A 27,081-nucleotide genomic window follows, 5' to 3' on the forward strand; every position below is an offset into this window, starting at 1 on the left:
GGGAAAACTAATTAAACTTATATATGGTGTTATTTTAAAGACTATTTCACAAATAGCTTTAGTCTTCTTGAATTTACTCTTTGGGATAATCAGATGCCATTTATGAACTGGAAAAGTAGTACAAATATTTAACTACATAAATACTGTACCTAATACATAAACCACAATGTGTACAACCAAGAAATAAAAAAGGGTAATCATGTCTGGATTAAAGTTCTTCCCATACTGGAGTGGACTAATTAAAATAAAAGCTTTCTTTTCATCCTTTTCTATAAAATAAAAACCATGCCAATTTTCAAGGCAATACATCCATATCAAGTGATTTTCAACTTTTTTTATTTCAGCAATAAAGCACACACCACTAACTTCTATAAATTCCAAGATTGTGAATATTATTCAGGATGGGGCAAGGGAAATGTTTCTCTGAACTTTTTAAAGAAAAAGTGATTGCCCTTCTAATAAAGGCACAAATGTGTATGCTTTACAGTTGAGAATCACTGACACATTTATAAAAATGCTGTATATTGTGATTACATATCTAGTTCTAAAATGACATGTGAAATTTATACTTTCTAAAAAACTGAATTCTAACAGATTTTTATGTGTTAGAATGTAAATCTAACAGATTTCTTTCTGTTTAGAATGTAAAATTCTGAAAGTGATTTATTTCTCTCTTAGTAAATTACTAGTATATGTATTAAATCAAGGAAAAGTTTGTAACTGTGTGTTCTTTCCTGTGAAGTTACTACTAGAAGATCTGACCAGTAATTTAAAAAAATCAATTTGAATGCATTAAGACTTTTATCCTATATTTTAGATACAAGAGATTTTTTTTGCAACCACAATAGGGCGATCAATTAAACAAAGAGTTTTTAAGATTCAGTGCTTACTTTCTGTTGTTGATGTTGTTATAATTATTTGATAGAGATGAAGGAGAGATCTTTGGTAAAGTTGAAAAATTGGATGCACCTGGGGACCTTTAAAAATATGAAAATGTTAAATTAGATAAAAAATGCTGAATTTTGAAATTAATTATGAAATAAAGAAAAGAACCAACAGATGACAATGTATGTAGTAAATGAATGCTGGAAAACAAATTCATGAGCAAAATCACTATATATCTTTTGGTTTTCAATTTCAGGTGTATTCTTTTATATAAAAAATTATGGTACAAAGGGAACTACTTTCAAAAGAAATTTATGAAACTAAATATACAACTTGATATTACTCCTATAGATCTACTAACCCAATAACACTAATTTCTGAGTTCAGGTAACCATTATGAATATTTTACAATCGATAATTTCCTTAAATTTATGGAATTTAAAATATTAATTTTTAAGGAAGTATGTAAATGAAAACCCACTTTGTGTCTCAGTAGGTACCATGGCATTCTAATTACATACAACTTTGGCATAGAGATCCCTCTAATTTACCAATTCTTTAAAATGTAAGGCAATAGGGATAGAGTAGGGTAGGAATTCAAAACATAATTCCCCCAAATAATTTTTGGTCAAAGTTATCTTTGCAAAAACAGAAAAGACATAAATCTGACTATATGTTACATAACTCACTAATTCAGAATCTTTTTAGAGAAATCTTAATTATTAGTTTTAATCAATTATTAGCTCTTAATCAACTAATATGCTTTAAAGGAATGATTTATAATCAACAAATCCATTATAAAGTACTTAAGGGTTATAAAAAATTTATTTTCCGTTTTAGTTTTGTAAACAATTTAAATTTACTAGGCATCATCTAAGCCCATGGTCTGTAAAAAGATAACTTTCAGTCTAGTATCTCAGTCATCATAAATTCTAAATTAGTGAGGCCCAAAGTGATTACTTTTAAAAATTATTTTATTTCCTCTACTCAGGTGCTAATGAACAATGAAATGGTCAATGGGCAGGAAAGTACAGTCTATAAAACCAGCTTTTAGGAATCTAAATTTCACTAAATCTACATACCTGTAATGCGTTATGCAGAATAAATGGCGGGTAATAAAACTTCTTACATATAGACATTCTTATTTAACTTTTGAAGTTTTATATATTATAAAATCTTGGTAAAATTTTTTCTTCATTTTAAAGAAGGTTCTTTTGGTTGATGCAGGCTGTATATAGGTATATTACATTAAGTGAGGCTTCTCATTAGGTGCCTTATGAGATTTTATTATACTATATTAAGCTCAAGATACAAAATATGACCAACCACATTTTAATATAAAACAAGGTAGAGAACCTATTTAAAAGGTAATTTTATAATCCTAATATATTAAGCCATAGTAGTTTTAAAATATTGATAAAATATAGGAGTATCTTGGCATTTTTTCCCTCGTGTTAAGAATGCTTAATTAGGAAAAGAATTAAAATTTATTAGACACTGAGGTATAATAAATTAAGGAGGTGAGTTTTTCAAAATGTGACCCACTTGACTATAATTTAATTCAATTTGTTACTTTTCAGGAATACAGATAAAAACCGAAATGTTCCCTTGAATTTTATTTATAGCAAAAATTATGGAAATTAAGGTACATTACTTCATCCAATAAAGTGGCTGAGACACAAATACAGGGTAGGGCAAAAGTAGGTTTACAGTTGTTTGTATGAAAAAATAACACAATAATTAATGAATAATAACATAAGAATAAATTCTGTTTCTGTGTACTCACAACTGTAAACCTACTTTTGCCCCATCCTGTATATTATTTTTTCCTTTTTCTGCCCATCTGGCCTTTTTACTGTTCATGAGCAATTCTACCTAAGGATAAGTATTATAAGTTTTTAAGAAGTTCATTAAAACATTCAAACATTCATTAAATGATTACTAAAGCCTCACCCTTCGTAAGTACTAGGAGTACAAAGACACACACAGTTCCTGACCTCAAACAGCTCACAAATTAATGGAAAAAAATGACACATAAGCAAAATAACTATAAAACAGTATAAATTCAACAACAAATTTAAAAATTATAACAAAATATAAAGTTTTGGGGTAGTAACTAACATGCAGTGATTTTAAAATGATGTGCACAGATGGAGGTGTAAGACTATTCCAGGTAGAAAGAGAGCATGTGCAAACATATAGAACTGCAGATCTTATGATGTAGTTAGGGAATTAACAATAAACTTAGCTTGGCCGAAAAAGTAAGAAGTATGTAGTGATAGGAAAAGAAGTTAGTAAGGTAGGTATGATAACAAAGGACCTTTTATGTTCTATGAAGGAATCTGGATTTTATCCAATTGTGCTAATATAGCCCATGGACCCTTAGGGAGTTCTAAGATCCTTTCAGGGTGCCCATCTATGAGGTCAAACCTATTTCCATAATAACACCAAAGTATTATTTAAATGTTATTTGACCTCTTTCACTGGGTGGATGCTTGCACTGACAGTGTAAAAACAATGGGTACAACTGCATGAATTAAAGCAGTAACAACAACCTATGTACTAGAATCACTGTATTCTTTACCACACCCCTACCACTGCAGTAGAAAATATGGTTTCATTTAAGAATTTCCATGTTGAAAAATAAAAATTACTTATTTTATTACATCATGACCCTTGATTAAACTTCTTTTAATATTGTATAACAAATCAGAACATTTTCACAAGCACATCTGTTAAATACTGAACATGGTTGTCATCAGAAAAAAAAACTTGTGTGATTATCCAAATTTCAAGCAAACTAGCTGCTCTTCTCATGACACCACTCTTTACATTCTTTTACATAAACGCCTATCTGGCAGACATTTTCTCAAAATACATGAAGGGAGCCTTTCACTTCAAGGAAAACAAAGTATTTGTTGCCAATGATAAAATTCAAGTGTACAATCAAAAAAATAGAACTTTGGAAAACTTTGACTTGGCTGCAGTGAGCTTAATGGCTTCCCACGACTTAAACTTTTCTCATAAAATTGGTGATGTTTTAACAAGTGTGATTTTTTAAAAAATTGTATAATGACTTATGTCAATATTTGGAATATCTGTATAACTCAGTGAATCAACATTTTCCATTGTGCGAAGTTACACAGGTTAGATTTTAATGTAACAGGATAAAAGGCTCATTGACATGATTTTAGATTCCACATTGCAATTCACCTTTCATCATTAAACCACCACCAGCTGAGTTTTGATGCAATAACAACTATCTGAAAAAACTTCTCCTTGTTCCAACCATATATTTGTGTGAGGCTGGATGTGTAGCCCAAACAATATATCACAATACATTCAATGCAGAAGCACCTAAGAAAATTTAGCAAAAATGTAAAACAATTTTATTGTTCTCAGTGCATTTTTTGTTTTGGAAAATAGTTGTTTTTCACAAAATATACTTATGTTGAGATATAATGGTTTTGTATTATTTATAAATAACTATTTAAAATTTTATTTTTAATTTCTAAAATACAGGTATCAATAGATCTAACATACATGATAGAAGTTCTTTGGGTCCTTAATAATTTTTATGAATATAAGGGGTACCAAGATCAAAACATGAAAAACTTAGGAGGCAGAATCTACAACACTAGCTGACAATTAAGTAAGAGGAATGAGGTTAAAGGAAGAACTCAAATTTGCTAGCAGAAGGTACTGAAATAGAAGACGGGGCATGGGTACAGCTTAGGCTGAAGGGATGGAAGAACGTGGGTTAAAAAGACTTTAAATTCAATCTGACACTGTGAGTCCTACATGACATTTAGGAAAAACCTAAAATTCATAAGAGAGCTCCACGTTAGAAATATAGAAAGGCATATCTGTGTCAATTTGAGCTAAAAAACGGGATTAGCACAGAGTCCATCCACTGACTTGAGAGCCTATTATGGTTTGAAAGGAGAGGTCCTCAGGCGGAAATCTGGGGAATACTAATATATTTTAAGTGTGAGAAGAGCTGCTGCATAGAGTCAGTGAAATTGTATAATGCAAAGTGCAAAGGAGGGGCCTTGTACACAGATTACTATGTGAACAATGCCTTCAAGAGCTGTGCACTATACAACCTGCATAACCAAACACAGCAACCCAGGAGAGGAAGAGAGCCAGCCAACCAGAGGATTGGTCAGAGAGGTGAAAACAGTACTTGAAAAACTGTGGTATAACAGATTCAAATTAAGAGAAATTCTTTAGAAGATAGTTACCAAAAATAAGTTTTAAAGAGAGGTCAAATAAACTAGGTTACAAAAAAAAGTCCAATAAGGACTTTGTTAAATTTTGAATGGGTAGTAGTAAGGAATAGTTAAAGTACTGCCTTTTTAAAGATTGACTGCCAAAAGAAATATTAAAGAATCATATTTGGGGGAATTTATTGCTATTTTTAAATAAAAGCTGGGAGAGATTTGTTTATATTTAAAGGCTGAGGAAAGATGATTCTGAAAAAGAAACAAAAGAATGAGTGTTATGCGAGTGTCTTCTATATTGTGGCCGTATGCTAAGCATTTGCATAGGAGGGAGAGAGAAGACAGTAAAAAGAAGCAGCAAGGTCTAGGAAGCACTGGGATAAACAACATGGGTGGAGAGACTGCCCTTAAATAGCATTGAGATTAGAGAGAGAAGGATGGATGTGGTCCATAGGTAATTTTAAAATATGGTAACACTTTTAAAATGCTCTTACAGACATTATTGATCACTTATCTATTCTAATTTCCAACTTCTAACCTAGATTACACATAGCTCAATCTAGCTAACATTTGTGGAGTTAGTTTTTTAGGGGTTGACCAGTCAGTCTGTAGACTATAACCTGAGCTCTTTAGCTCTCTTCCTTTGAGGTAATTTGGACATTATACTGTTTATTAGCAACTTTGCTCTAGTGGCTTTCTAAAGGGAGAAGAGAGAAAAACATTTAGAATATTACACACAGATATTAAGCCATAGATTAGAATACTAAATTTAACTAACCTAGCGTTAAACTAATTTTTGCTAGGTTGAGGTAGATGTAACATAAGGCAGTAACTTATCTCTTAAACAAGACAGAAATAAGTAAAACATCAATGTAGTTAAAATAATTTCATAAAGAGAAAATTAAACTTCATCCCTTACAACTGAATGCAATATCTGAATTTCCCTATTCCCAATGTTACAACAAAAATCATGCAATTCAATACTAAGTTAAATCTCCTACTTTAACAGAAAAAAAACAGCTTATTTTTGGTAAACTAACTGAATATTTAACATAATAGAAAATCTAATACTATACTGAACAACCAAAATATAGAGAAGTTAAGTCTAAAAAGCTGACATAACAAAACAATTAAAGATTTTTATAGTTATTTTCAAATTTGACATAAACAATCCAGCTTGGCAAAATCTAACATTATAAAACAAAAATTATAACAACCTTAAAAACAAGAACAACCTTAAACTTTCCCTATATTTAATAATCATCCTAAGATAAGTTCTTAGAGCAAAAGAAAAATTTAAATCTCATGAAAAATTAAACACTTTTACTGCTGTGAGATACAGATGAGTTCAGTTCAACAATCAGTTGTTACATGTGCCTCTGCTATGTCAGACAGGGTGTTCCGTACTTAAAGATAAAAGCGAGTTGAAGGGAATTTATATATAAATTGCTTCTCATAATTTTATTTTTTAATTTTTAATCCTCACCCAAGGATATGCTCACTGGGTTTAGGGAAAGGGAAGAGAGAGAAAGAAACATTGATGTGAGAGAACATCAGTTGGTTGACTTCTGTATGCCCTGACCACAAACCCGCAACCTAGGTGTGTGCCCTGACGGGGAACTGAACCTACAACCTTATGGTATACAGGATGACACTCCAACCAGCTCCAACTGAGCCACAGCAACCAGGACATAACTTTATTTCTTGTTCCTTATTTTGACTGCTAATTATGGCATTTATAACATAAAACATTCCAGGATAAAAAATGAAATGTTACTTTTCTTTAGCCATTATGAATCTCAGAACCAAAACTACCATCCATTTTTATTTTCATCTTATTATAGAAATTTCCAAACATACATAAGTTCTCATGTGCCTAATATCAGTCACTCAGTTTAAAAAATAAACATTCTGCCACTCTTATCCATAATTTCCTAGCCTCCCTTCCCCCATGTTTTTGCTGGACTATTTTAAAGCAAATCTCAGACATTCACAATTTCATCTATGAATACTACAGTATGCATCTCCAATAGGTAAGAGATCTTTTTTTGATACAACTGTTGGTCCCAATCTGATACGCAGTTCATATTCAATTTTATCCCAATTTTCACAAAAGTATCTTTTCTCCTTCAATTGGTTTGAATCAGGATCTAAAAAAAAGTCTCTATATTTGCAGATTAATTTTAATAGCTTCAAAAGCCCTTACTGCTCCTGTCAACTAACTTCTTCTCTGGCTTCATCTTACTGTAACTATACTTATTTTCTATTTGTCCTGATTTCTGTATCTATTCCTAAAGTTAACTCTGACTAACATGTGTTGCTGTAAATTGCTCAGTTCCTTTGGGAACAAACCAGGGGAGAAAGGAAGAAATAAAATACTCAAATAATTATTTTTGAGTACCTGTGAATTATCTGAGAACTGTACACTTAAATTACATTCATTTATGCACGAAATAGACTGTCTAAATTTTCTAACTTCAATTAAATTTGGAAATGGCCTTTAAATACTGAATGAAATACTAGTTAATGAACTTGGCTGTTACCCTGCTCTTTTTGGTAAAACTTGGGAGACACAGTAGTAAATTACACATTATCTTTCCACACCAGAAAGTAGGTACAGTGTTTAACTGAAGGATTTATTTAATAAATGTACACTTTTAGCAATTCACAGGAAAATCTGCATATCTACTCAAGATCTTGATGAATGTCAAATTGGAAAATCTCAAAGTACAGTGTTATGGAGAATGTATTTATGTGCAAACACAAATATTTCCAAAAAGGATTTGGAATTTAGATAACTAAAAATAATCACATAAAAGCAGTTTATTTGTAAATAGCAGAATACAGGAGCTTTAGTCTAACATTACGATGATGCCTTTATCTTTAGGTATCAAATACCTAGGAAGGATGTGTACATTTAAATAATAAGATTTATATGTAAAGTACTTTCCCACTCTAGTAATTCTGCCTTTCCAATCAAGTACCCCCTTAATTATCTTTCTTCTTTCAGTAACTTTCATGAAAAATTATCTATACCAGTTGTTCCATTCTCTGACTATAGTATTCATCCCCTCCTTCCCTATAACTTATTTCTCATTCCCATCATGCTGTCTCCTCTTGTCAAACACATTGCATCTTTTCTGTTCTTCCCCCAATCTCTGCAACATTTAGTATTGCTGACCATTCCCTTTCTTCTAGAAGCTCTTTTTTCCCTTGGCCTCTGACAAAATGAAATCCAAGTTTTCCTGAACCTTCAAGAACATTCTATTTGATCTTTTTGTCTTACATCATTATTTAGAGACATCCTTTAAGGTTTAACATATAGTTTGTTACATTTTTTATTAGGTAAGTCATACATGCTTATTTTTCTTACTTCTAGGAATGCCTACAGTTCTCATTACTCTCCAAATTTAGGTTCCCTCTCTTTAACTACATCCAACTTAACATTCTCAGAAAAAGTCAGAAATGTCTTTTTCTTAATGAGAATAATAAGAACAAGATTAAAGGAGATAATGTGTGGAAAATTTTTTATAAAAATTCAAAATGTCTTTAAAAATGACAAATAATTGCAGGTTTTGGAATATTACCCTATATTTATAACTCATAGGTTGCATTTCAAATTAAAGACATTTATTATGTGAATATGTGAATGTGAATGACAAGGAATGAAAAGCTGGCTCTTGAGCCACCCTTTCAACAATCACAAAGTCATTCAATTCCCTACCTCCAGTATTTGCACAAGGTTAAAATTGATAACAAATTTGTATACCTCATAGCAACTTGAAGGAGTGCATTTTCGGTGAATTATATACCGTTTTTAGTATCAAAACAAAACTGTCATAACTAAACCTACTAAACCTGTTAATGTTTCAAATAAGCAGACTATCATGTTTATAAATACTTAAAAATTCTCCGTACAATTTCTGTTAAAATGAAAATGCATGATATACGTTTTTAATATATATTTTAATAATTTTCAATCAAATAGATTTATCTACCATTTCTAAATCCATTTATACAGTTAACCCAGCAGTTATATATTCAAATTGTACTGACTTACTCTAAAAATTTAAAGAAGTATATGGTAAATTCTTCTACTTGCATTTAAATAGGTACAATATGGAAAAAGATAGTGTAACAAAACAGAAAGAGAATATTGCAGAGTCACCTAGGTGTGTATTATTTATCCTAACCAAAAGTAGTGTGCAACGGTTTTATTTATAAAGTGCTCCCTCTCTCCGGGCAGAGCACTCAGGGACAGAGTGCTGCAAAAATACTAATATGGCACTAGATTAAGTTTATACTTAGTGTTTCAGTCACCAAATTGGAATTCTGTTAATCAGAACAACACAGATGGTAGAGGGACAATGCATGAGTAAGAACGACTGGCTTAGCGTTCCATTTGATTTTTTTCAGCCTCTCATGCCTTATCTGGTTAATTTTGGTTTATTCTCTGGTTGTTTTCTAGCCCATGAAAACTGCCTCTTTAGAATAATCAATGATCTTTACCTTTTTTTCATCAAATACTTAATCACATCTTTCGTCAATATTTTTAAGAAATTAATGAAAATGTCTGAATTAAATCAACTTTTTGTGCTACTCTCACATGAGGAATTTTTACTTATTTCAGAAAACCAGCAAAATCTGGAACTTTTTATTTCTATAATGTTAGTAATCTCAAAGGCATTCTTTGAAATAACTATACCTAAATGAAACCATAAAGAAAAAAAAGTTAATAGTACAATTTAGTCAAAATTTAATAAAATTGTACCTTAGTTAGAAGCTATAGCTAAGGAAGGTGTTAATATTAAACACATTTTCTGGAATTCCAGTAAGGGATAACCTACTGATTAGTTTCTTCTCTCTTTAGTAGCCTCCAAATTCTACAATTATTCTCATTCATTCATTCATTCATTCATTCATTCATTCATTCATTCATTCTTTAATCCTCTCCCAAGGATATGTTTATTGATTTTAGAGAGAGAAAGTGATGGGAAGAGAGAAAGAAAGAGAGAGAGAGAGATCAATATGAGAGAGAAACATCAATCGGTTGCCTCCTGTACTCGCCCTCACTGAGGATCGAACCACAACCTTTTGGTTTCCTGTGATGCTCCAACCAACTTAGCTATTCAGTCAGGGCCAATTATTCTACTTTAAAACAATTTCTTAGAAATACAAGACTGAACTAACTATACATCTCCAACTGAATAGACAGATTATCTACCTGATGCCAACATCTTTGGAAAATAAATGTTCCAATTTAACAGAATAGAAAACCACTTAGAGGGTTTATAACTTTTCTAAGTTATCATTAGAAAAGATAGTGTTTTTGAGAACTTGTAAGAAATTAGATACTTAAAGTAGATTAGAAAAAGTTCTTAAAAAAACTAAGCATGTGAGTATTTTTAAAATATAGCATGAATATAAAGATGAAAATTTCAAATTATATGTTGATATCTGGCAGAAAAACCCAGATAGAAAGCTTTTTAGTTTTTAAAAAAACTAGGTTTTTAGACTTCTAATACAGATTTTGTATTATTTTAGGGTATATACATTTTTAAAACTACAGGACATGTTTTAAACAAAATATATTTTACCCTTAATATTTTTAAATATTTGGCATTTCTTCTTAATCAAGTAGTCCAAAATGTATGCTTCAGTTGAGGCTATATGATCTCAATTCTGATAAAAATGGGCCTAGTACACCTTCAGAACACTTAAGTTCCTCTGTTTTCAGTGGTATAAAAAAGTGCTGACCTGTCATGAGTATACGTTTCTGTGTCTGAATGTTGCTGACCAGTCATGAGATAACTCGTGTCTGCACTTACATTAATTTCAGTAATTTTAAACACCTTGCTGACAGGTCACGATGGAAAAGTGGCCTGCCACACCGGTGAGTTCTGGGTCAAAATAGCCGGCCAGTGATACTAACATGCTTTCTCTCATGCTTACTGTAGTTGTAGTCTTACATTTTGTTGTTCCCAGCAGCATCTAAAATGCAGATGCCTGGGCCCACCATTAGATTTAAAATTTACTGATCTGGGGTGAGGACTCCGGAAGCTGCTGCCTATGATGGTCCACACAGCACATATTAAGAAACACTGCCTACAGAATTTCTCAAAGTCTGATCCTTAGGCTGGACCAACAGCATTAGAATCATCCGTGAGCTTATTAGAAATGCAAGTTCATGAACGCTACCCAGATCTACCAAATCAGAAGTTCTTGGGAAACCGTGTTTTAACAAACTCAACAGGTGATCCTTCTATCACCATATTATAGCTTTTAACAATTTTCCTCAACTTATGATGCTTTGTGTAGAAACTGGCTATATGCTAAGCCATATGAGCACCCAACAGATCCCAAGTTAGGGATGGTTATTAGAACTAGCATCTCCATACCATACTGAGGACAAGGGGTTGTCTCCTGACAGATGATGTAAATTCTGAGCATATAAAACAGGCTGTTCTATATCTTAATATCTTAAGATTTCTTTCTTGAGGGCCTAAAATTACATACTCTCTGCTAAAGTTGAATTTGTCTAGGTTACATGTGCTTATACATCAATGACTACAATATACAGATTTCCACTATTTTTTGAAACATTCATTCAGAAAAAAAATCTGCATCTTTATTTCAATTATATACATATAAATAAAAGTGACAATTCCGCAACCTTTTTTCTTTTCTAATCTGTACTCCCATTTTCCTCCACTGTAAGTGCTGACTATATGTTCTTAAATATTTTTACATAGTATGTTCTATTCTGCTTTAAATTTACATAAATGGTATTGAATTAAAATCTCATTTTGTTTTTATTTTCTCTCTCAACTGTATGTTTTAAAGCTTATCCAGTTTTAAAGACCTCATCATTATTACTTTTACCTGCTGCACTAGTATCCATAGTACACTGCCATTCTTATTCACTCTACCAGTAACAGATACTTAACTAGGCTGCCTCCAAATTCCCCCTACAATTACCACAAACAATACAGCTACAAAGACTGTACCTTCAGGGACCTGTGTAAAAATCCCACTGAGTGTTGGGTCAGAGGGTATTAAGCATTCCTGATTTGATTAAACACTGATTTATAGAATGTTGGCACTAGTTTATATTCCCACCATTATACATAAGACTTCTCCTACAACCCTCTAAACACTCTGTATTGGCAATCATTTAAATTTGTGTCATTCTGCTGGCTGGTAAGTTGTATCTTATGCTTTATTTTAATTTTTCTAGTTACTAGTGAGTTTGTATATATCCTCCTCTCCCTGTTAGCACTAGGGCATCATATCTTTTATCTTTTTAAAAGCCTTTCTTTGCTTTTGTCTGTAAATTTATAGTTCTTTATACACTATTATTCCCTTGTAGGTTTTACATTTTCCAAAACTGACATTTGACATTTAACTCTGTGTATGGTACCCGTTAACAGAAATACTTAATTTTGGTGTAATCCAATCCATTAATTTGAACATTATGTTCTGTGATCCCCTAAGACATAGATGTTATTCAAAATTTCTTATTGGCTTTAAAGCTTTAATTTCTTATTTGGGTCTTTACTCCTTCTGGAGTCTGTATTTGTATTTAGTGTGTAAGATACTGATCCAGATTTCTTTCTCTCCACTTCTCCTAAGAAAATCTAAGCACCTATCTGCTTTAAGCAGCCTGTTTCTCATTGCCTAGTGGTACAACTTATCAATTTCTCATATATATATACATATATATATATGTATATATATATAAGTTTTTCTGAGCACACTAGTTTATTACAGTCTATTTGCCTTTCTTTTGCTAGCATACTCTTTAAAAAAAATTCTAACTTATTTATTTTTAAAAATATTTTCACTGATTTTGAGAGAGAGAGGAAAGGAGAGGGAGAGAGAAACACCGATGTGAAGAACACAACATCAACTGGCTGCCTCCTGTTTGCCCTGCAATGGGGACCAGGCCCAAAATTGGGGCATGTACCCTGATCGAAATCCAACCAGCAACTTTTTGGTGCATGGGACCATGCCTAACTAACTGATCCACACTGGCCAGAGCTAATTATATTTTTTATTGTTGACACTATTACAGATGTCCCCCATTCCCCCCTCCCCTTGTCTTCTTCCTCCAGCCTTGCCCTACCTCCGCTGGCATTCACCACATTGCTGCCTGTGTCCATGGGGTATCCAGATATACATATATGTTCGTTGGCTAATCTCTTCCAGTCCCTCCCACTTCCCTCCCTCCCCTCTGAGATCTGTCTGTTCTATGTATCCATGCCTCTGGTCCTATTTTGCTTGTCAGTTTATTTTGTCTCCTAGGGTAAGAGAAACAAATGGGACTACATCAAAATAAAAAGCTTCTGCACAGCAAAAGAAACCATCAACAAAATGAAAAGGGAACCCACTATATGGGAAAACATATTTGCCAATGATACATCTGATAAGGGGTTAATTTCCAGAACATATAAAAAACTTAAACAATCAACACCAGGAAGACAAACAATTCAATTAAAAAATGGGCAAAGGACACTTCTCCAAAGAGGACATACGGATGGCCAAGAGACATGAAAAAATGCTCAACGTCACTAATCATCAGAGAGATGCAAATTAAAACTACAATGAGGTATCACCTCACACTTGCCAGAATGGCTACCATCAATAAATCAACAAATAACAAATGCTGGCAAGGGTGTGAAGAAAAGGGAACCCTAGTACAATGCTGGTGGGAATGCAAACTGATACAGCCACTATGGAAAACAGTATGGAGCTTTTAAAATTAAAACTGGAACTACTGTTTGACCCAGCAATCCCACCTCTGGGAATATATCCTAAGAATTCCAAAACAATCAGAAAGAATATATGTACCCCTACATTCATAATAGCATTATTTACATTAGCCAAGATCTGGAAACAGCCCAAGTGTCCATCAGTAGATGAGTGGATAAAAAAGCTGTGGTACATTTACACAATGGAATACTACACTGCTGTAAAAAAGAAACTCTTACCCTTTGTGACAGCATGGATGAATCTGGAGATTATTATGCTAAGCGAAACAAACCAGTTAGAGAAAGACAAATATCAAATGACCTCACTTATATGTGGAATCTAATGAACAAAATAAGCTAGCATACTCTTTATTACTATAGCTTTGTAGTACTTCTCATTATCTAGTAGGTCCAGTGCTTCCTCCTCCTTTTTTGTTAAAATTGACTTAGCTATTCTTGGACCTTTGTTGGTATATCTTAATTTTTAAAATGCACTTGTGAAGTTTCTTAAAAAAAAAAAAGAATAGAATTTTGAATAGGAGGCAATGACGACAAATTTACAGAAATAGGCATTATTAGGTCAAGGCATATAGTACATGACAATTTTTGTCTTTTAATAAAGTTAGGTATTTTCCATGAAGGTTTTATGCATTCCTAATTAGGTTAATTTTTGTTATGCTATTTTATAAGTGGATTATTAATGGTATTTAGCAGGGATCAGAGATCTATGGCTCACAAGACAAATTCAGTTTGCCACATGTTTTTGTAAAAAAGTTTTACTGAAACACATCCATACCCATTTGTTGACATAATGTCTATGGCTCCTTTCAAGCTATATCAGCAGAGTTATAGTTGCATCAGAGACTAGAGGGGTACATATATTCTTTCTGATTGTTTCAACTACATGGCCCACAAGGCTGAAAATATTATCTGTTACTTTATAAAAAAGATTGCTGACCTGTGTGTGTAGAAAAAAGCTATTACATTTTATAGTTTAATTTTATATTGGATAATTTTGCTGAAACTTCTTTGTTCTAGTCTGCTGATTGTTTCTGGATTTTATATAGATGGCTATATACCATATTTTCTTCTCAAAGGTTTAAGAAGTTTGAATATTAAAAATCAACTAGCCCTGCCTTGGCCGGTGTGGATCAGTTGGTTGAGTGTCATCCATGCATAGAAAGGTCACTTGTTCCATCCCCAGTCAGAGTACATATCCAGATTGTGGTTTGATCCCCAGCGGGGGGCTTCTCAGCTTAAAAAAATACAACTAGCCCTAAGTGTTTTTGATAATGAAGTGTAGATTTGATGATTCTAAAACCATTCAAAATATTTTCTCCCATATCATGTTGCCTTTTCACTATGTTGTTTCTTTCTTTCCTTTTTTTAAAAATTGATTTTAGAGAGAGAGGAATGGAGAGGGGGAGAGAGAGAGAGAGAGAGAAACATCAGTGTGTGAGAGAAACAATGATCAGTTGCTGTACATGCCCCAATCAGGGATTGAACCCACAACCTGGTTATGTGCCCTGACTGGAAATAGAACCCACGACCCTTCAGTGCACCTGATGATGCTCCAACCAACTGAGCCACACCTGATGATGCTCCAACCAACTGAGCCACACTGGTCAGGGCTTGATTATTTCTTTTACTGTGCAAAAGCTTTTTAATTTGATATCGTCCCACCTGTCTATTATTGCCTGTGCTTTTGGTGCCATAATCAAGAAATCACTGCCTGGACCAGTGTCATAAAGCTTTTCCTCTAAGACTTCTTCTGGAAATTTTATGGATTCAAGCTTTATTTTTAAATCTTCAAATCACATACCTGATAAAGAGTTAACATTCAAAGTACATAAGGAACTCCTATAATTCAATAGTAAAAAAACCAAATAACCAGATTTAAAAATGGGCCTATGACTTGAATAGGCATTTCCCCAAAGAAGGCATACAAATGGTCAACAGGTATACAAAAAGATGCTTAACATCAGTAATCACTGTAAAAATGCAAATCGAAACCACAAGATATACCCTCACACCTGTTAGGGTGGTCATTATCAAAAGAACAAAAGATAAGTGCTAACAAGAATGTGAGAAATTAGAATCCTTGCACACTGTTGGAGAAAATGTAAAATAATGCTGCTGCTATGGAAAACAGTATGAAGATTCCTTAAAAAATTAAAAAAATAGAAATACAATATGATCCAGAAATCTCACTTCTGGGTATATATTCAGAGGAACCAAAATTAGTATATTGAAGAGATATCTGTACTCCCTTGTTCATTGCAGTATAATTCATAATAGCTAAGATACAATTAAATTTCCATCAACAATTAAATGGATAAAGAAAATGTGATACATACATAGAATGGAATATTATTCAATATTAAAAAAGAAAGAAAGTCTTTCCATGTGTGATAACATGGATGAACCTGGGGGATATTATGCTAGATAAAATTAGGTTCACAGAAGGAAAAAAATTGCATGATTCTACTTATATGAAGTATCTAAACTAGTCAAACTTATAGAAGCAAAGTAAAATGGCAGTTGCCTGGAGAAGGAAGAAATGGAAAGTTAGTCTTCAATAGGAATAAAGTTTCAGTTATACAAAATGAATAAATTCTAAAGATCTGCTATACAACAATGTACCTATAGCTAGCAATATTGTACTGTACACTTAAAAAAGTTAAGAGGGTAGATCTCAACTGTTCTTACCACAATTTAAAAAATGTTAAAAAGATTTCTAATTTTTTCATCCCTCATTTACTATTAAAAGCAATTCTTATACACCTGTATCTTTGCTTGTGCTTTTATACTCTAAAACATTTATTTTAATAAATAAAAATATTACTTTCACATCAGAATCATTATAATAAAGAACGTTCTTTTAACAGACACTTGAAAAATATCACAAGCCTGAAACAAAATATTAACAAAATGTTTAAAAGTGATCTAATTGTAGTAGACAATGTAATATAACATTTATAACACTATACCTCATTCTATAAGAGATCTGAATTGGAAGTTTTAGTAATAGCATATTAATTTAAGTACAAATTTAGATAACTTCTATACTGAGAATAAAATATTAAAATATAAAGGTATGTACAACACATAATTAAATTCTTCTGTCATTCTGGATTTCATTATCTTAAACCAAAGGCTTCTAAATCATGCCATACACCATAAAAAGTGGGAGCACTTACTTAGGAGTAGAAGGACCCCTTGGCCACGTTCCATCTTCATTTTTCTGTTCTATTACTAACACCTGCAAATATGACACAATAAGAGTGTTTTTCTTGACCCTGATGTTAAAATAGTTTTAGAAAATTAGCTGAATTCACTGAGAAACTAAAGTAACCCTGTGATTAAGTAAAGGACTCAATAGACAAGGTGAAGAGGTATTTGCATTTTGACTCCAAAGCTAGTCAAGGTAGACAAAAATTTAAGAAGTCAAATATAAGAAGCAACTGAACACACAAACACACACACACGAAGCAAAGTCTTCAATAATATTATCTTTGTTTCACTTCCTAATAAGGATACTCTCAACTTTAGTGAAAAAAATTTTTTAAAAGTCCAGAATAGTGTTTATCACTAGTCAGAAAATAACTTATAAAATCTGAAAAACTTAATGTACATTTTTGGAAACACTCCTATTTCAAAATCTGGTAAATGCATGCCTAGCAAGAAGATATAATTAAATTCTCAAAGCCAGTTTTCCTAATGTACGTGATAGAAAGAATAGCCATTACATAAGATCAATCACTAAAAAGAGTTAACAAAATAAAACTATATATTTCAAATTGTCCTCTGGAGCTCCCTCAAGGCCTGCTGAATCGTAACCAAGGAGAAAGGTGTATTGGTAGCCAAGAAAGAGAGCTGGCTAGAACCAGTAGAGTTCCAAATTCCTCACTCCAGCTTCAATCAGGTAACTCTCCTTTTAATTGTAATACATATTAAAATAAATTTGAAAATCACTGTTTTTATAGCCTTTTACAAAATTTGACATATAGTAGGTATTTACTAAAAAATAATTTCCCTCTGTTCCCTTGGATTTTTTAACTTGTATCATATTATTTAAGTCAATAGCAGTTCAGAGCAAAGCAAGACAAAAACTTCCATATATTGGAGCACCAGGCTCTGTGTTAAGTACTAAAAATAAAATAAAAATAAATAACATGGAAAGTCCCACCAAAACAAATACCTCATAGTTTAGCTGGGGAGCTCAATATACAAATAATTGAAATACATAATGATATAAAAGTTGTACATAAACCATTATGGGAGTTAAGAGAGTAACTTTTTCTCCAAAGTAGAAAAATCCTATACCTCAAATAGATATTGAGAAAAATAGATCAGAAAAGGCTGAAGAGATGGTGACATCTGAGCTGGAATCTGGAGGATGAATAATCTGATCTGGTTAGACTACCTGATAGAATGAAATGCTTGATTTGAATATTTTGATGTTTAAAAGGACTTTTTGCTGGATGGATGAAGGGATTGGGAAGAAGGGGACAACAGGCCTATGAAACAATATGTAGGAAAGCACAGAAGTATGGATAGCATAGCATGCTTAGGGCACCATAAGTAGTTCAGTTTCGTTTTATTAGAGTGTAAATCACAAAGCAAGCATAACCTAAAGATGACGAAAGACTGGCAAAAGGTCAAACCATAACTTGCAAACTGTGTTAAGGTACCTGGACTTTAATGGAGCCAGGAAAGTGAAAAGGAAATAATAAGGTTTACATTTTAGAAAGAGTATTCTGACAGAAATATGAAGGATTGAGAGTGGGCATGCAAAATACTGGAGGCAGAGGGATTGTTAAGAAAGATAAGGGCTACAAATGACAGAGGTTAATTCAAGAAATATTTAGAAAATAGAATCAGTAGGGCTTGCTGACTGTGCCTAAACAGCTTCATTTCTCAACACATTCATTGCTTTGTTTTTTATCAAACCTTCTAGCAGGAGCTGGCAAACTACAGTTCACTTAGCTCACTGACTGTCTTCGTAAATAAAATTTGTTGGAATATAGACATTTCCATTTGTTTACATATCCTCTCTATGGCTACTTTCACGCTACGAACAACAGCTGAGCTGTAGTTGTGACAGAGACCATATGGATAGCTGAACCAAAAATATTCACTATTTGATCCTTCATAGAAAGTTGGCTGACCCATCTTATTAGCTGTTGTTTTTTTAAAATGGAAAATGATTTCTTTTTATATTCAAGCTCAAGGAGGGAAACAAGTTATAGCTAGTGTCCAGCAGAGACAGGGGAGACTCAAATTAAAAAAAGGAAGCCAGAGCCAGTAGGGCCCATTATAGATTATCAGGATATCCAAAAAGTTTGTGACTCAAGAAAGCTTCATGTGCGGTGTGCTTAAAATAAACAGTACTGGTAAACGATACCTGTCCTTGGTATAAACCAGCATCCTGAATGGTGCTGTCCGGTTTATTCAGTGGTTCAAACGTATTGCTCATGTACTTGTTCCACAATCTGGTCTCCTTTTCATCTGGAATATTGAAGATTTTTCTTATTTCCTTTTCAATTGTATCTAGATTTAAGGAGAAAAGATATGTAAATGTAATAAATATTGAAATATATACCACATAGAACTAAGTGCTTGCCAGCATAAAAATCCTAAATTTAAAATATTGATATGAGAATAGATGAATAAATATGTAAAAAATATATAAAAAACAATAAACAAGGTTTTTAAGACCAGGTATACTTTTTAAAAAAGAAAATGGTAATTATAACTCTGACAGATGATTACTTGGGGAAACTGAGATCCCAAGAGCTAAAGGAGTTCAATCATATAACACTAAAATATAATTTATGTCATATAGTTTAAACTTTAACCTTTTACATATTATAAAACCAACATAATTTTTCTGATGATATGTAGGAATTAGAAAATAAAGTATGATTCAGAGATACTACAAATGGAAAAAATTTTAATTATAACATAACCAATTTCAGGACAATTAGTGTTAAACTGAATATAATTTACAGTTTAATTAACTAACTAAAAATAGAATATACAGACACAAAAGAAAGTGCCTTTTTTGTAGATGTCTGTATTGGTCAAAATTTCTTGTTTTCAAAGTAAAACAATATATTTTCCTTATTTTTAAATCAATTATCTGAGTGGAAGAAGTCTTTTTTTAACTGGAGCAGCTTAACCTGCTATAAAATAAGACACAGGAATATCTACATATTTGAGAGTAAAATGTAATTAAGCTTCAAACATTAGAAAGCAATATTAGAAAATACTATTAAATCTATTTAATTCTGGTCAATAACTTACTTAACTTAGACTCAAGAAAACTGTAAATATTTTACGATACATTAAGAAATATAAAATACTTCAATTTTAGAATACTTGGTTAGTTTTGGAAAAAAGACAGTATTTACAAGATACTCAACCTAATATGTTCTCTGAAGAAATATAAACACCCATGTCCATTTTACATAATTAAATTTAGTTCAATGATACTGTTTATGTTCTACTTAGCAGCTAATGTTCTTTATTAGTCTTGTAGTCAATGAGATTTTGATTAGGGCATTAAATTAGAAGTAAATCTTACAGTGTATCTTAAAACATAAAGCAAATTAGGCAGAATATTTAAATAATTACATAAACTAAATATATTGACAGCACTGTTTTCTATTTTTGGGGAGGTTGTAATTTTTTATTGCAGTGTAAATGTATACAGAAAAATGCACAAGTCACTAGTATACCATGATAAATTTGCAAAGTGGACACACGACGTATCCATCACTCAGATGAAGGAACAGAACATTATGTAGGAAGGAAGATAGCGGAAGCTTAGGAAGAGAGGCCATTTTAATCTTTCTATAAAACTAAATACTTTTTCCTGACTGTAGAAATAATTCTTGATCATTGCAAAAATTCAGGAAATACAAATAAAATGTTTACCTAAAGATAGCGACTGTTAACATTTTGATATTTCTTCTTTCAGACTTTTTTTTTTTTAAATTAACACAGATATTTATACATATAATATAAATGTACAAACACATATTGGAATTTCCTCTCCAATGCAATCTACTCATATATAAGAAAAGAACATTATAGGTAGAAGAAAGAGTAATGCAAAGGCCCTGTGGAGGAAATGAATCTGGCATGTTTTAGAACAGCATGGTGAACCAATGTGGCTTAAGCAGGAAAAGCAAGGTAAAAATGAGACCATAAAGGTACTTATATAGGTGCACATAGAATCTTGTGAACTATAAAAGTATCCTATTTTATCTGAGTAAGAAGGAAAGCCACCGAGGAGTTTTGATCAGAGAAATGGAATGATCTAGTTGACATCTTAAATGTTGATTTTTGCTGCTAGTGAAGCACAAACTGGAAGATAGATACCAAGGGTGGGAGATCAGGCTACTGCAGCAATCCAATCCAAGGTGATAGTGGTGGTAGCAGTAGAAGCAATGCTAAGTGGTCAGACTGAGAATAGATTCTGAAGGAATGCTGAGAAGATATGCTGCTCGATTACACGCAGGGTGAAAACTAAGAGAATCAGAATGATACCAAGTTTTGCCCTGAGCAATTAGAAGAATGCAAGTGGTGATAACTCAGCTGGAGAAGAATGATGGTAGCAGGTTTTAGGGGGAAGTGAGAGAGTTTAGTTTCATGCGTTATATCCTGGGATTCGAATCAGACACAAGTGAAGACATGGAATTAAGGGCAAGTTTTGGATAGAAGATACACATTTAAAAGACATCAATATGCAGACAAGTATTTAAAGCCAGGGAACTAAAGGAAATCACCAAGGAAAAGAGAGGAGGTCCAAGGACTAAGCACGAAGACACTCTGATGTTTTGAGATCAGGAATATATAGAGAATCTTACAAAAGACTGAGACAACGCATCTAGTGAGAATTTATGCCCTGGAAGCCATGCAAAGACAGTGTTGTCAATTTTTCCTGGCAGATTAAGAAAATGGAAGACTTTGAAATTACCATTGAATTTATCAATGTAGAAGTATTAGAGACCATCAGAGAAGCAGTGCTAAGGGGGTGGTAGGCTTGAATGACTGATGTAGTGGGCTCAGGAGAGAATGGCAGCCGAGAAAGTGGGAGATAGAAAGCAGAATGCTCAAATTGAAATTTGGCAAGTGCAGTTATATATAATGACAGTCATGGGAATTGGTGGCTGAGGTTGAGTGCAGAACAAGATCACTGAAGTATGATTTCAATCATATGTGGGATATAAAACAGAAACTCGTAGACAAAGACAAAAGTATGGTACTTACCACAGGGAAGGGGGTGGAGCGGGTAGCAAGGGGAAAGGGGGCCAAATATATGGTGACAGAAGATGATTTGACTTTGAGTTGCGGGAACACAATGCAATATACATATCATGTACCACAGAAATGTACACTTGAAACCTATATAATTTTTTTTAAAATCCTCACCAGAAGATAGGTTTATTTTTAAATCCTCACCTAAGGATATGTCTTCATTGATTTTAGAGTGATAGGGATAGAAGGATGGAGGGGGGAGGGGGGGATGGGGAGAGAGAGAGTAACATCAATGTGAGAGAAAACATCGATCAGTTGCCTGCCGAACGCACCCTGACAGGGGATCGAACCTGAAACCTAGATATGTGCCCTAAGTGAGAACTGAACCCACAACCCTTTGGTGTATGGGATGATGCTTCACCTAACTGAGCTACTTGGCCAGGGAAAAACCTATATAACCTTATTAACCAATGTCACCCTAATAAACTAAATAAAAAATGAATATCAAGGCATTGAGGTATATTTTCCCATATATTAACCCAGCTTCATTAGGCAGTTAATGAAAATCAACTGCCAGAGGTAGAAAAATATTAACACAGGTAATAGAAAATTGTGACAAATATTTCTAATAGAAACATTTAATATGAAAGTTAAGCAATTCAATAATAAATTTTGTAAACATAAAGCATTTTTCAATAAGTTTATAACAAAAATTATTTTTCAGTGTTATCCTTAGAGAAAAAACAAAACCAAATTTTATCTTCCTTACTGGAGCATGTTCAATACATAAATATATCAATTTAGGAAGAAAAATATTCAAAGGCAAAGTATTTTGGCTCTGAATGTAGTAAATTATTTAGATTCTGCTTATGGCTACCATCATTTCTATTATAAATCAATATAGGTAGTACTAGCTGAAAAAGGAAACTTTATTAATTTGGTAAAAACAGAAAACAAGTACTTATATTTCTTAATTCTATTTATATAATTTATATAGCTATATTTCATGTACACAGCTATCTTGACCATTTTTAACCACAATCTTTAAAAAGACCATAAGGAGCCCTGGCCAGTTTGGCTTAGTGGTTAGAGAGTCGGCCCAAGGACTGAAGGGTCCAGGTTTGATTCCGGCTAAGGGCACATACCTCGGTTGCAGGCTTGATCCCCGGCCCTGGTAGGGGCACGTGTGGGAGGCAACCAATCGATGTTTCTCTTTCTTTGCCTTCCCCTTCCCCTCCCTCCCTCCCTCCCTCCCTCCCTCCCTCCCTCCCTCCCTCCCTCCCTCTCTTTCTCTCTGCCCTCCCTCCCTCCATTCCTCTCTCTCTGAAAAGCAATGGAAAAACATCCCCTGGTGAGGAAAATAAATGAGTAAATAAGTAAATAAATAAATCAACCAACCAACCATAAGGGAAAAATATACATTCCATGTTTTCTTTCTTATTATCCAAATTTTTTGTTTCAAAATTCACTTACTTTAGAAAAACAAAATCAGCCTAATTAACACTTGCACAAATGGTGTAAGGCAGCAATTAAGACATGAGACTCTGGTATAAGACCCTTGGTTACAGAGTTGAAATACAGGCTCTATCACTTGGTATCAGGGTGAATCTAGATATGTTACACAACCTTTGGAAGCCTCAGCTTTACCACCTATAAGATGAGAATATAGTGTTGTTAAAGTTTAAATAAAAAATTCCTATAAAGTACCAAAACATAGTAAGTATTCCATAACGCTAATTACTATAACTATAACCATAAAGTCTCTAAAATTCCTGACTTGATTAATTATAGTTTTTGCAAAACTTCTTTGTTTAGAAAACAAAGTTGCTCTAATATAGACTTTCAAACTTTTAAAACTAAGACAGGAAGAAAATGTGACCTAGCATGCACATATATATACTGATTTTTCTACTGTAATATTTTCTATTCCATTCTCTTTACTCCCCAAACTGTTTAATGAATAAGTATTGATAACAAAGTTTGAAAAAATTGCTCTAATAACAAAATATTTTACGTATAAAAATTCAGTTCACATACAATTTTAAGGCATATATCCAATGTATCTAGGATTTAAAAGTACATTGATTAAATCTATGCAAATTATAAACTGAGGTAGAGATTCTTTATAAATTACATATTTCATTAATAAATTCTTTCTTAGTTAGTACTTAATGTGAGAACTCTATAATGCTTGTTCTGAATTCAGAAGTTAAACCATTTGCTAATTTTCATATAATGAATTGTAAAATACTATTCAGTAAACTAACGTTCTCAAGTAAGATTTCTGGCTGTCTCATTTTATATACAATTTTCCTATAGAAACGAGGTAAGAAGAAAATATTAAACTTTAAAAATAACTAGAAAACATTATATCAAGTATTTTAAGGGGTAGCTTCTCATTTATATTTTAATTGGCTGAACATTTCAGAGATTAATTTCTAAATTAATTTTAATAGATTATACACGTAGGATAGAATTATAGATTTTTATTGTGCACATTTTAATGTCATGATTTATGTAGTTTTACAGACAGTAGTTTTGCTTGCCTGCAGTTTTGCTTCCTGCAGTTTCAGTTACCTGTGGTCAACTGTGGTCTGATAATATTAGATGAAAAATTCCAGAAATATGCAATTCATATATTTTAAATTGCATGTGTTCTATGTAACATGATGAAATCTCGTGCTGTCTGCTCTGTCCTACCATGGACATGAATCATTCCTTTGTCTGGCACATCCCTGCTGTATATGCTACCTGCCTGCCAGTCACTCAGTAGCTGTCTCAGTTATCAGATCAACTGTTGTAGTATTGCAGTGTTCAACCAACACTTATTTTACTTAATAATGGCCCCAAAGTGCAAGAGTAGTGATGCTGGCAATTTGGATATGCCAAAGAGATGCTATAAAGTGCTTCTTTTAAGTAACAATACAATAAAATATTTTGAGAGAGACCACATCACATAACTTTTATTACAGTATACTGTTATAACTGTTCTGTTATTATTGTTGTTAATAATCTCTTACTGTGCTTAATTTATAAATTAAACTTTATCATAGGTAAGTATGTATAGGAGAAAACATGGCACAAGTATATATAGGGTTCAGTACTATCCCTGGTTTCAGATATCCATTGCGGGTTGTGGAACTTATGCCCCACTGATAACGGAGCACTACTGTATTATATTGAAAACTATCAGTATTTAGTATGTAGGAATGTTTTCTATTCCTAAATATGTTCCACAAATCTAGAAGTTCAAAAGGTAAGTAATTTTTTCATAATATGATAGTTATATATGGAATTCCTAATATTTTAAGTACCCATTTTAGAAAGATGACTGAGTTTACTGAAATTGCATCAAACTTATAAATGTCCTAGAGGAATAAAGAGGATGAAAATAAAAAATTCATACATAATATTTTATTTGGTGAAAACATTAGGATTAACCAAGCACTGCGTATTGAAGGATGGTACTATTTTACGAAAAATATAGATTAAAAGTATTTTCCTGCTGTGAAATGGGTGAGTGGTAAATGTCAAATGACTTAGGAAATTCAGGAATACTTTTTTTAAAAAAAATATATCTTTATTGATTTTAGAGAGAGGAAAGGAGATGGAAAGAGAGATACAGAAACATCAATGATGAGAGTCATTGGTTGGCTGCAGCCCGCAACCCGGGCATGTACCCTGACTGGGAATCGAACCCTGATCACCTAGATCCCAGGTCAACGCTCAACCGCTGAGCCACGCCCAGCCGGGCAGAAATACTTCTATTTACTTTTAATCAAAGAGTACTTAATGATTGCTTCCAACAAGGAAAACTATACAGTGCTGTAATTCATAAATGTGCTAACCTCTCCTCCTTGCTGAGGAGTTCTGTATTAAGTGTTATCTTCAATGTCCATTTACAAGTTCCAAAAAGATCAAATTATTACTATTAATCTTGTTTTCCAGTAATTTTATTTGAAAATAACTACTGTTTATGATTTTTATTTTAAGCTGTTTTTATCAAAAAGTACTATACTTTTGTTATTAAATTACTAATCACTTACTTAAAAAACATTTCACTCAATATATTCTTGATTTTATATTAAAATGTGGCTTTTAAAAAAATGAAAAAAATTATGTATATTTTAATGTAGATTTATAGATATATGAATATATACAGATATGTAGACATATAAATATACAGAGGGAGTTAGGTACACTTTTATTTCAGACTATAATTCCCTAATCTACTCCTTATAAAAGTTCTACTTTAACTTATAATTCTGTTACAAACAAAATATACATTTTCAAATGATAAACTAAAACAAACTGATGTTTTTTAAAAAAAGTAAAATGGCACAAATATTAAATTCATCTAATAATGTAAAGTAGATTTAGAAACAATAAATTCAGCTCTAAGCTAAGATATATTGCATCAAACTTGGAAATCTACATTGTTAAGCACAGACCCTTAAAATCATTATCATCCTAGTAGCATATAACAAATAAAATTATAATTAAATTTTTAATCGCAAAGATTTAAAAGATCTTGCATTACCTATTGTGTCAGCTTTGCTAAATCTTCGAGTTACAACATTGTTCATGTTTCCATTTTCACAGAGCTTCAATTCTGTGAGATATACTTCTACTTTGCAGTGCTTTACAAACATACCCTGTTCAACCACCTAAAAAAACAAAACAAAAGTGTCAGCTATAGCTCAATATATTTCACTGTCTCTAACAGAATATATTTTCTAAAGAGGCTTTAGAGAAAAGCCACAGATCTCCAATGAAAAACAGTAACTGGTAAAAATCTATCAATATAAAAGATACTGAATGTTTGAAGAAGCAAGAAACATTTTTGGAAAATTTAATATTTAACAGAATATGAATAATCACATTAAACACTAACAGTTTGGAAACGTATTCCACTGATCTATGAATATACTTAGGTACATAATGAATACATTCAG

General features: G+C 32.5%; 1 protein-coding gene across 3 annotated transcripts in view; it reads right to left on the reverse strand.

Moving 5' to 3' along the window:
• Nucleotides 1-27,081, reverse strand: part of USP15 (ubiquitin specific peptidase 15) — a 107,644-nt gene that overhangs the window by 46,362 nt on the left and 34,201 nt on the right. The window contains exons 4-7 of one of the 3 annotated variants that reach the window (XM_016224458.2): nucleotides 26,667-26,793; nucleotides 19,266-19,411; nucleotides 17,059-17,120; nucleotides 891-977 (exon numbers count right to left, since the gene is read on the reverse strand). In XM_016224458.2, the coding sequence (XP_016079944.1) occupies nucleotides 891-977; nucleotides 17,059-17,120; nucleotides 19,266-19,411; nucleotides 26,667-26,793 (422 nt within the window). Of the gene's footprint in view, nucleotides 1-890; nucleotides 978-17,058; nucleotides 17,121-19,265; nucleotides 19,412-26,666; nucleotides 26,794-27,081 lie in introns of those variants that run through there. The other 2 variants (XM_016224459.2, XM_087814572.1) reach the window with 2 other exon arrangements.

Source organism: Miniopterus natalensis, chromosome 2 (assembly GCF_054644295.1).
Source record: "Miniopterus natalensis isolate mMinNat1 chromosome 2, mMinNat1.hap1, whole genome shotgun sequence".
In the NCBI taxonomy this organism is placed as follows: domain Eukaryota; kingdom Metazoa; phylum Chordata; class Mammalia; order Chiroptera; family Miniopteridae; genus Miniopterus; species Miniopterus natalensis.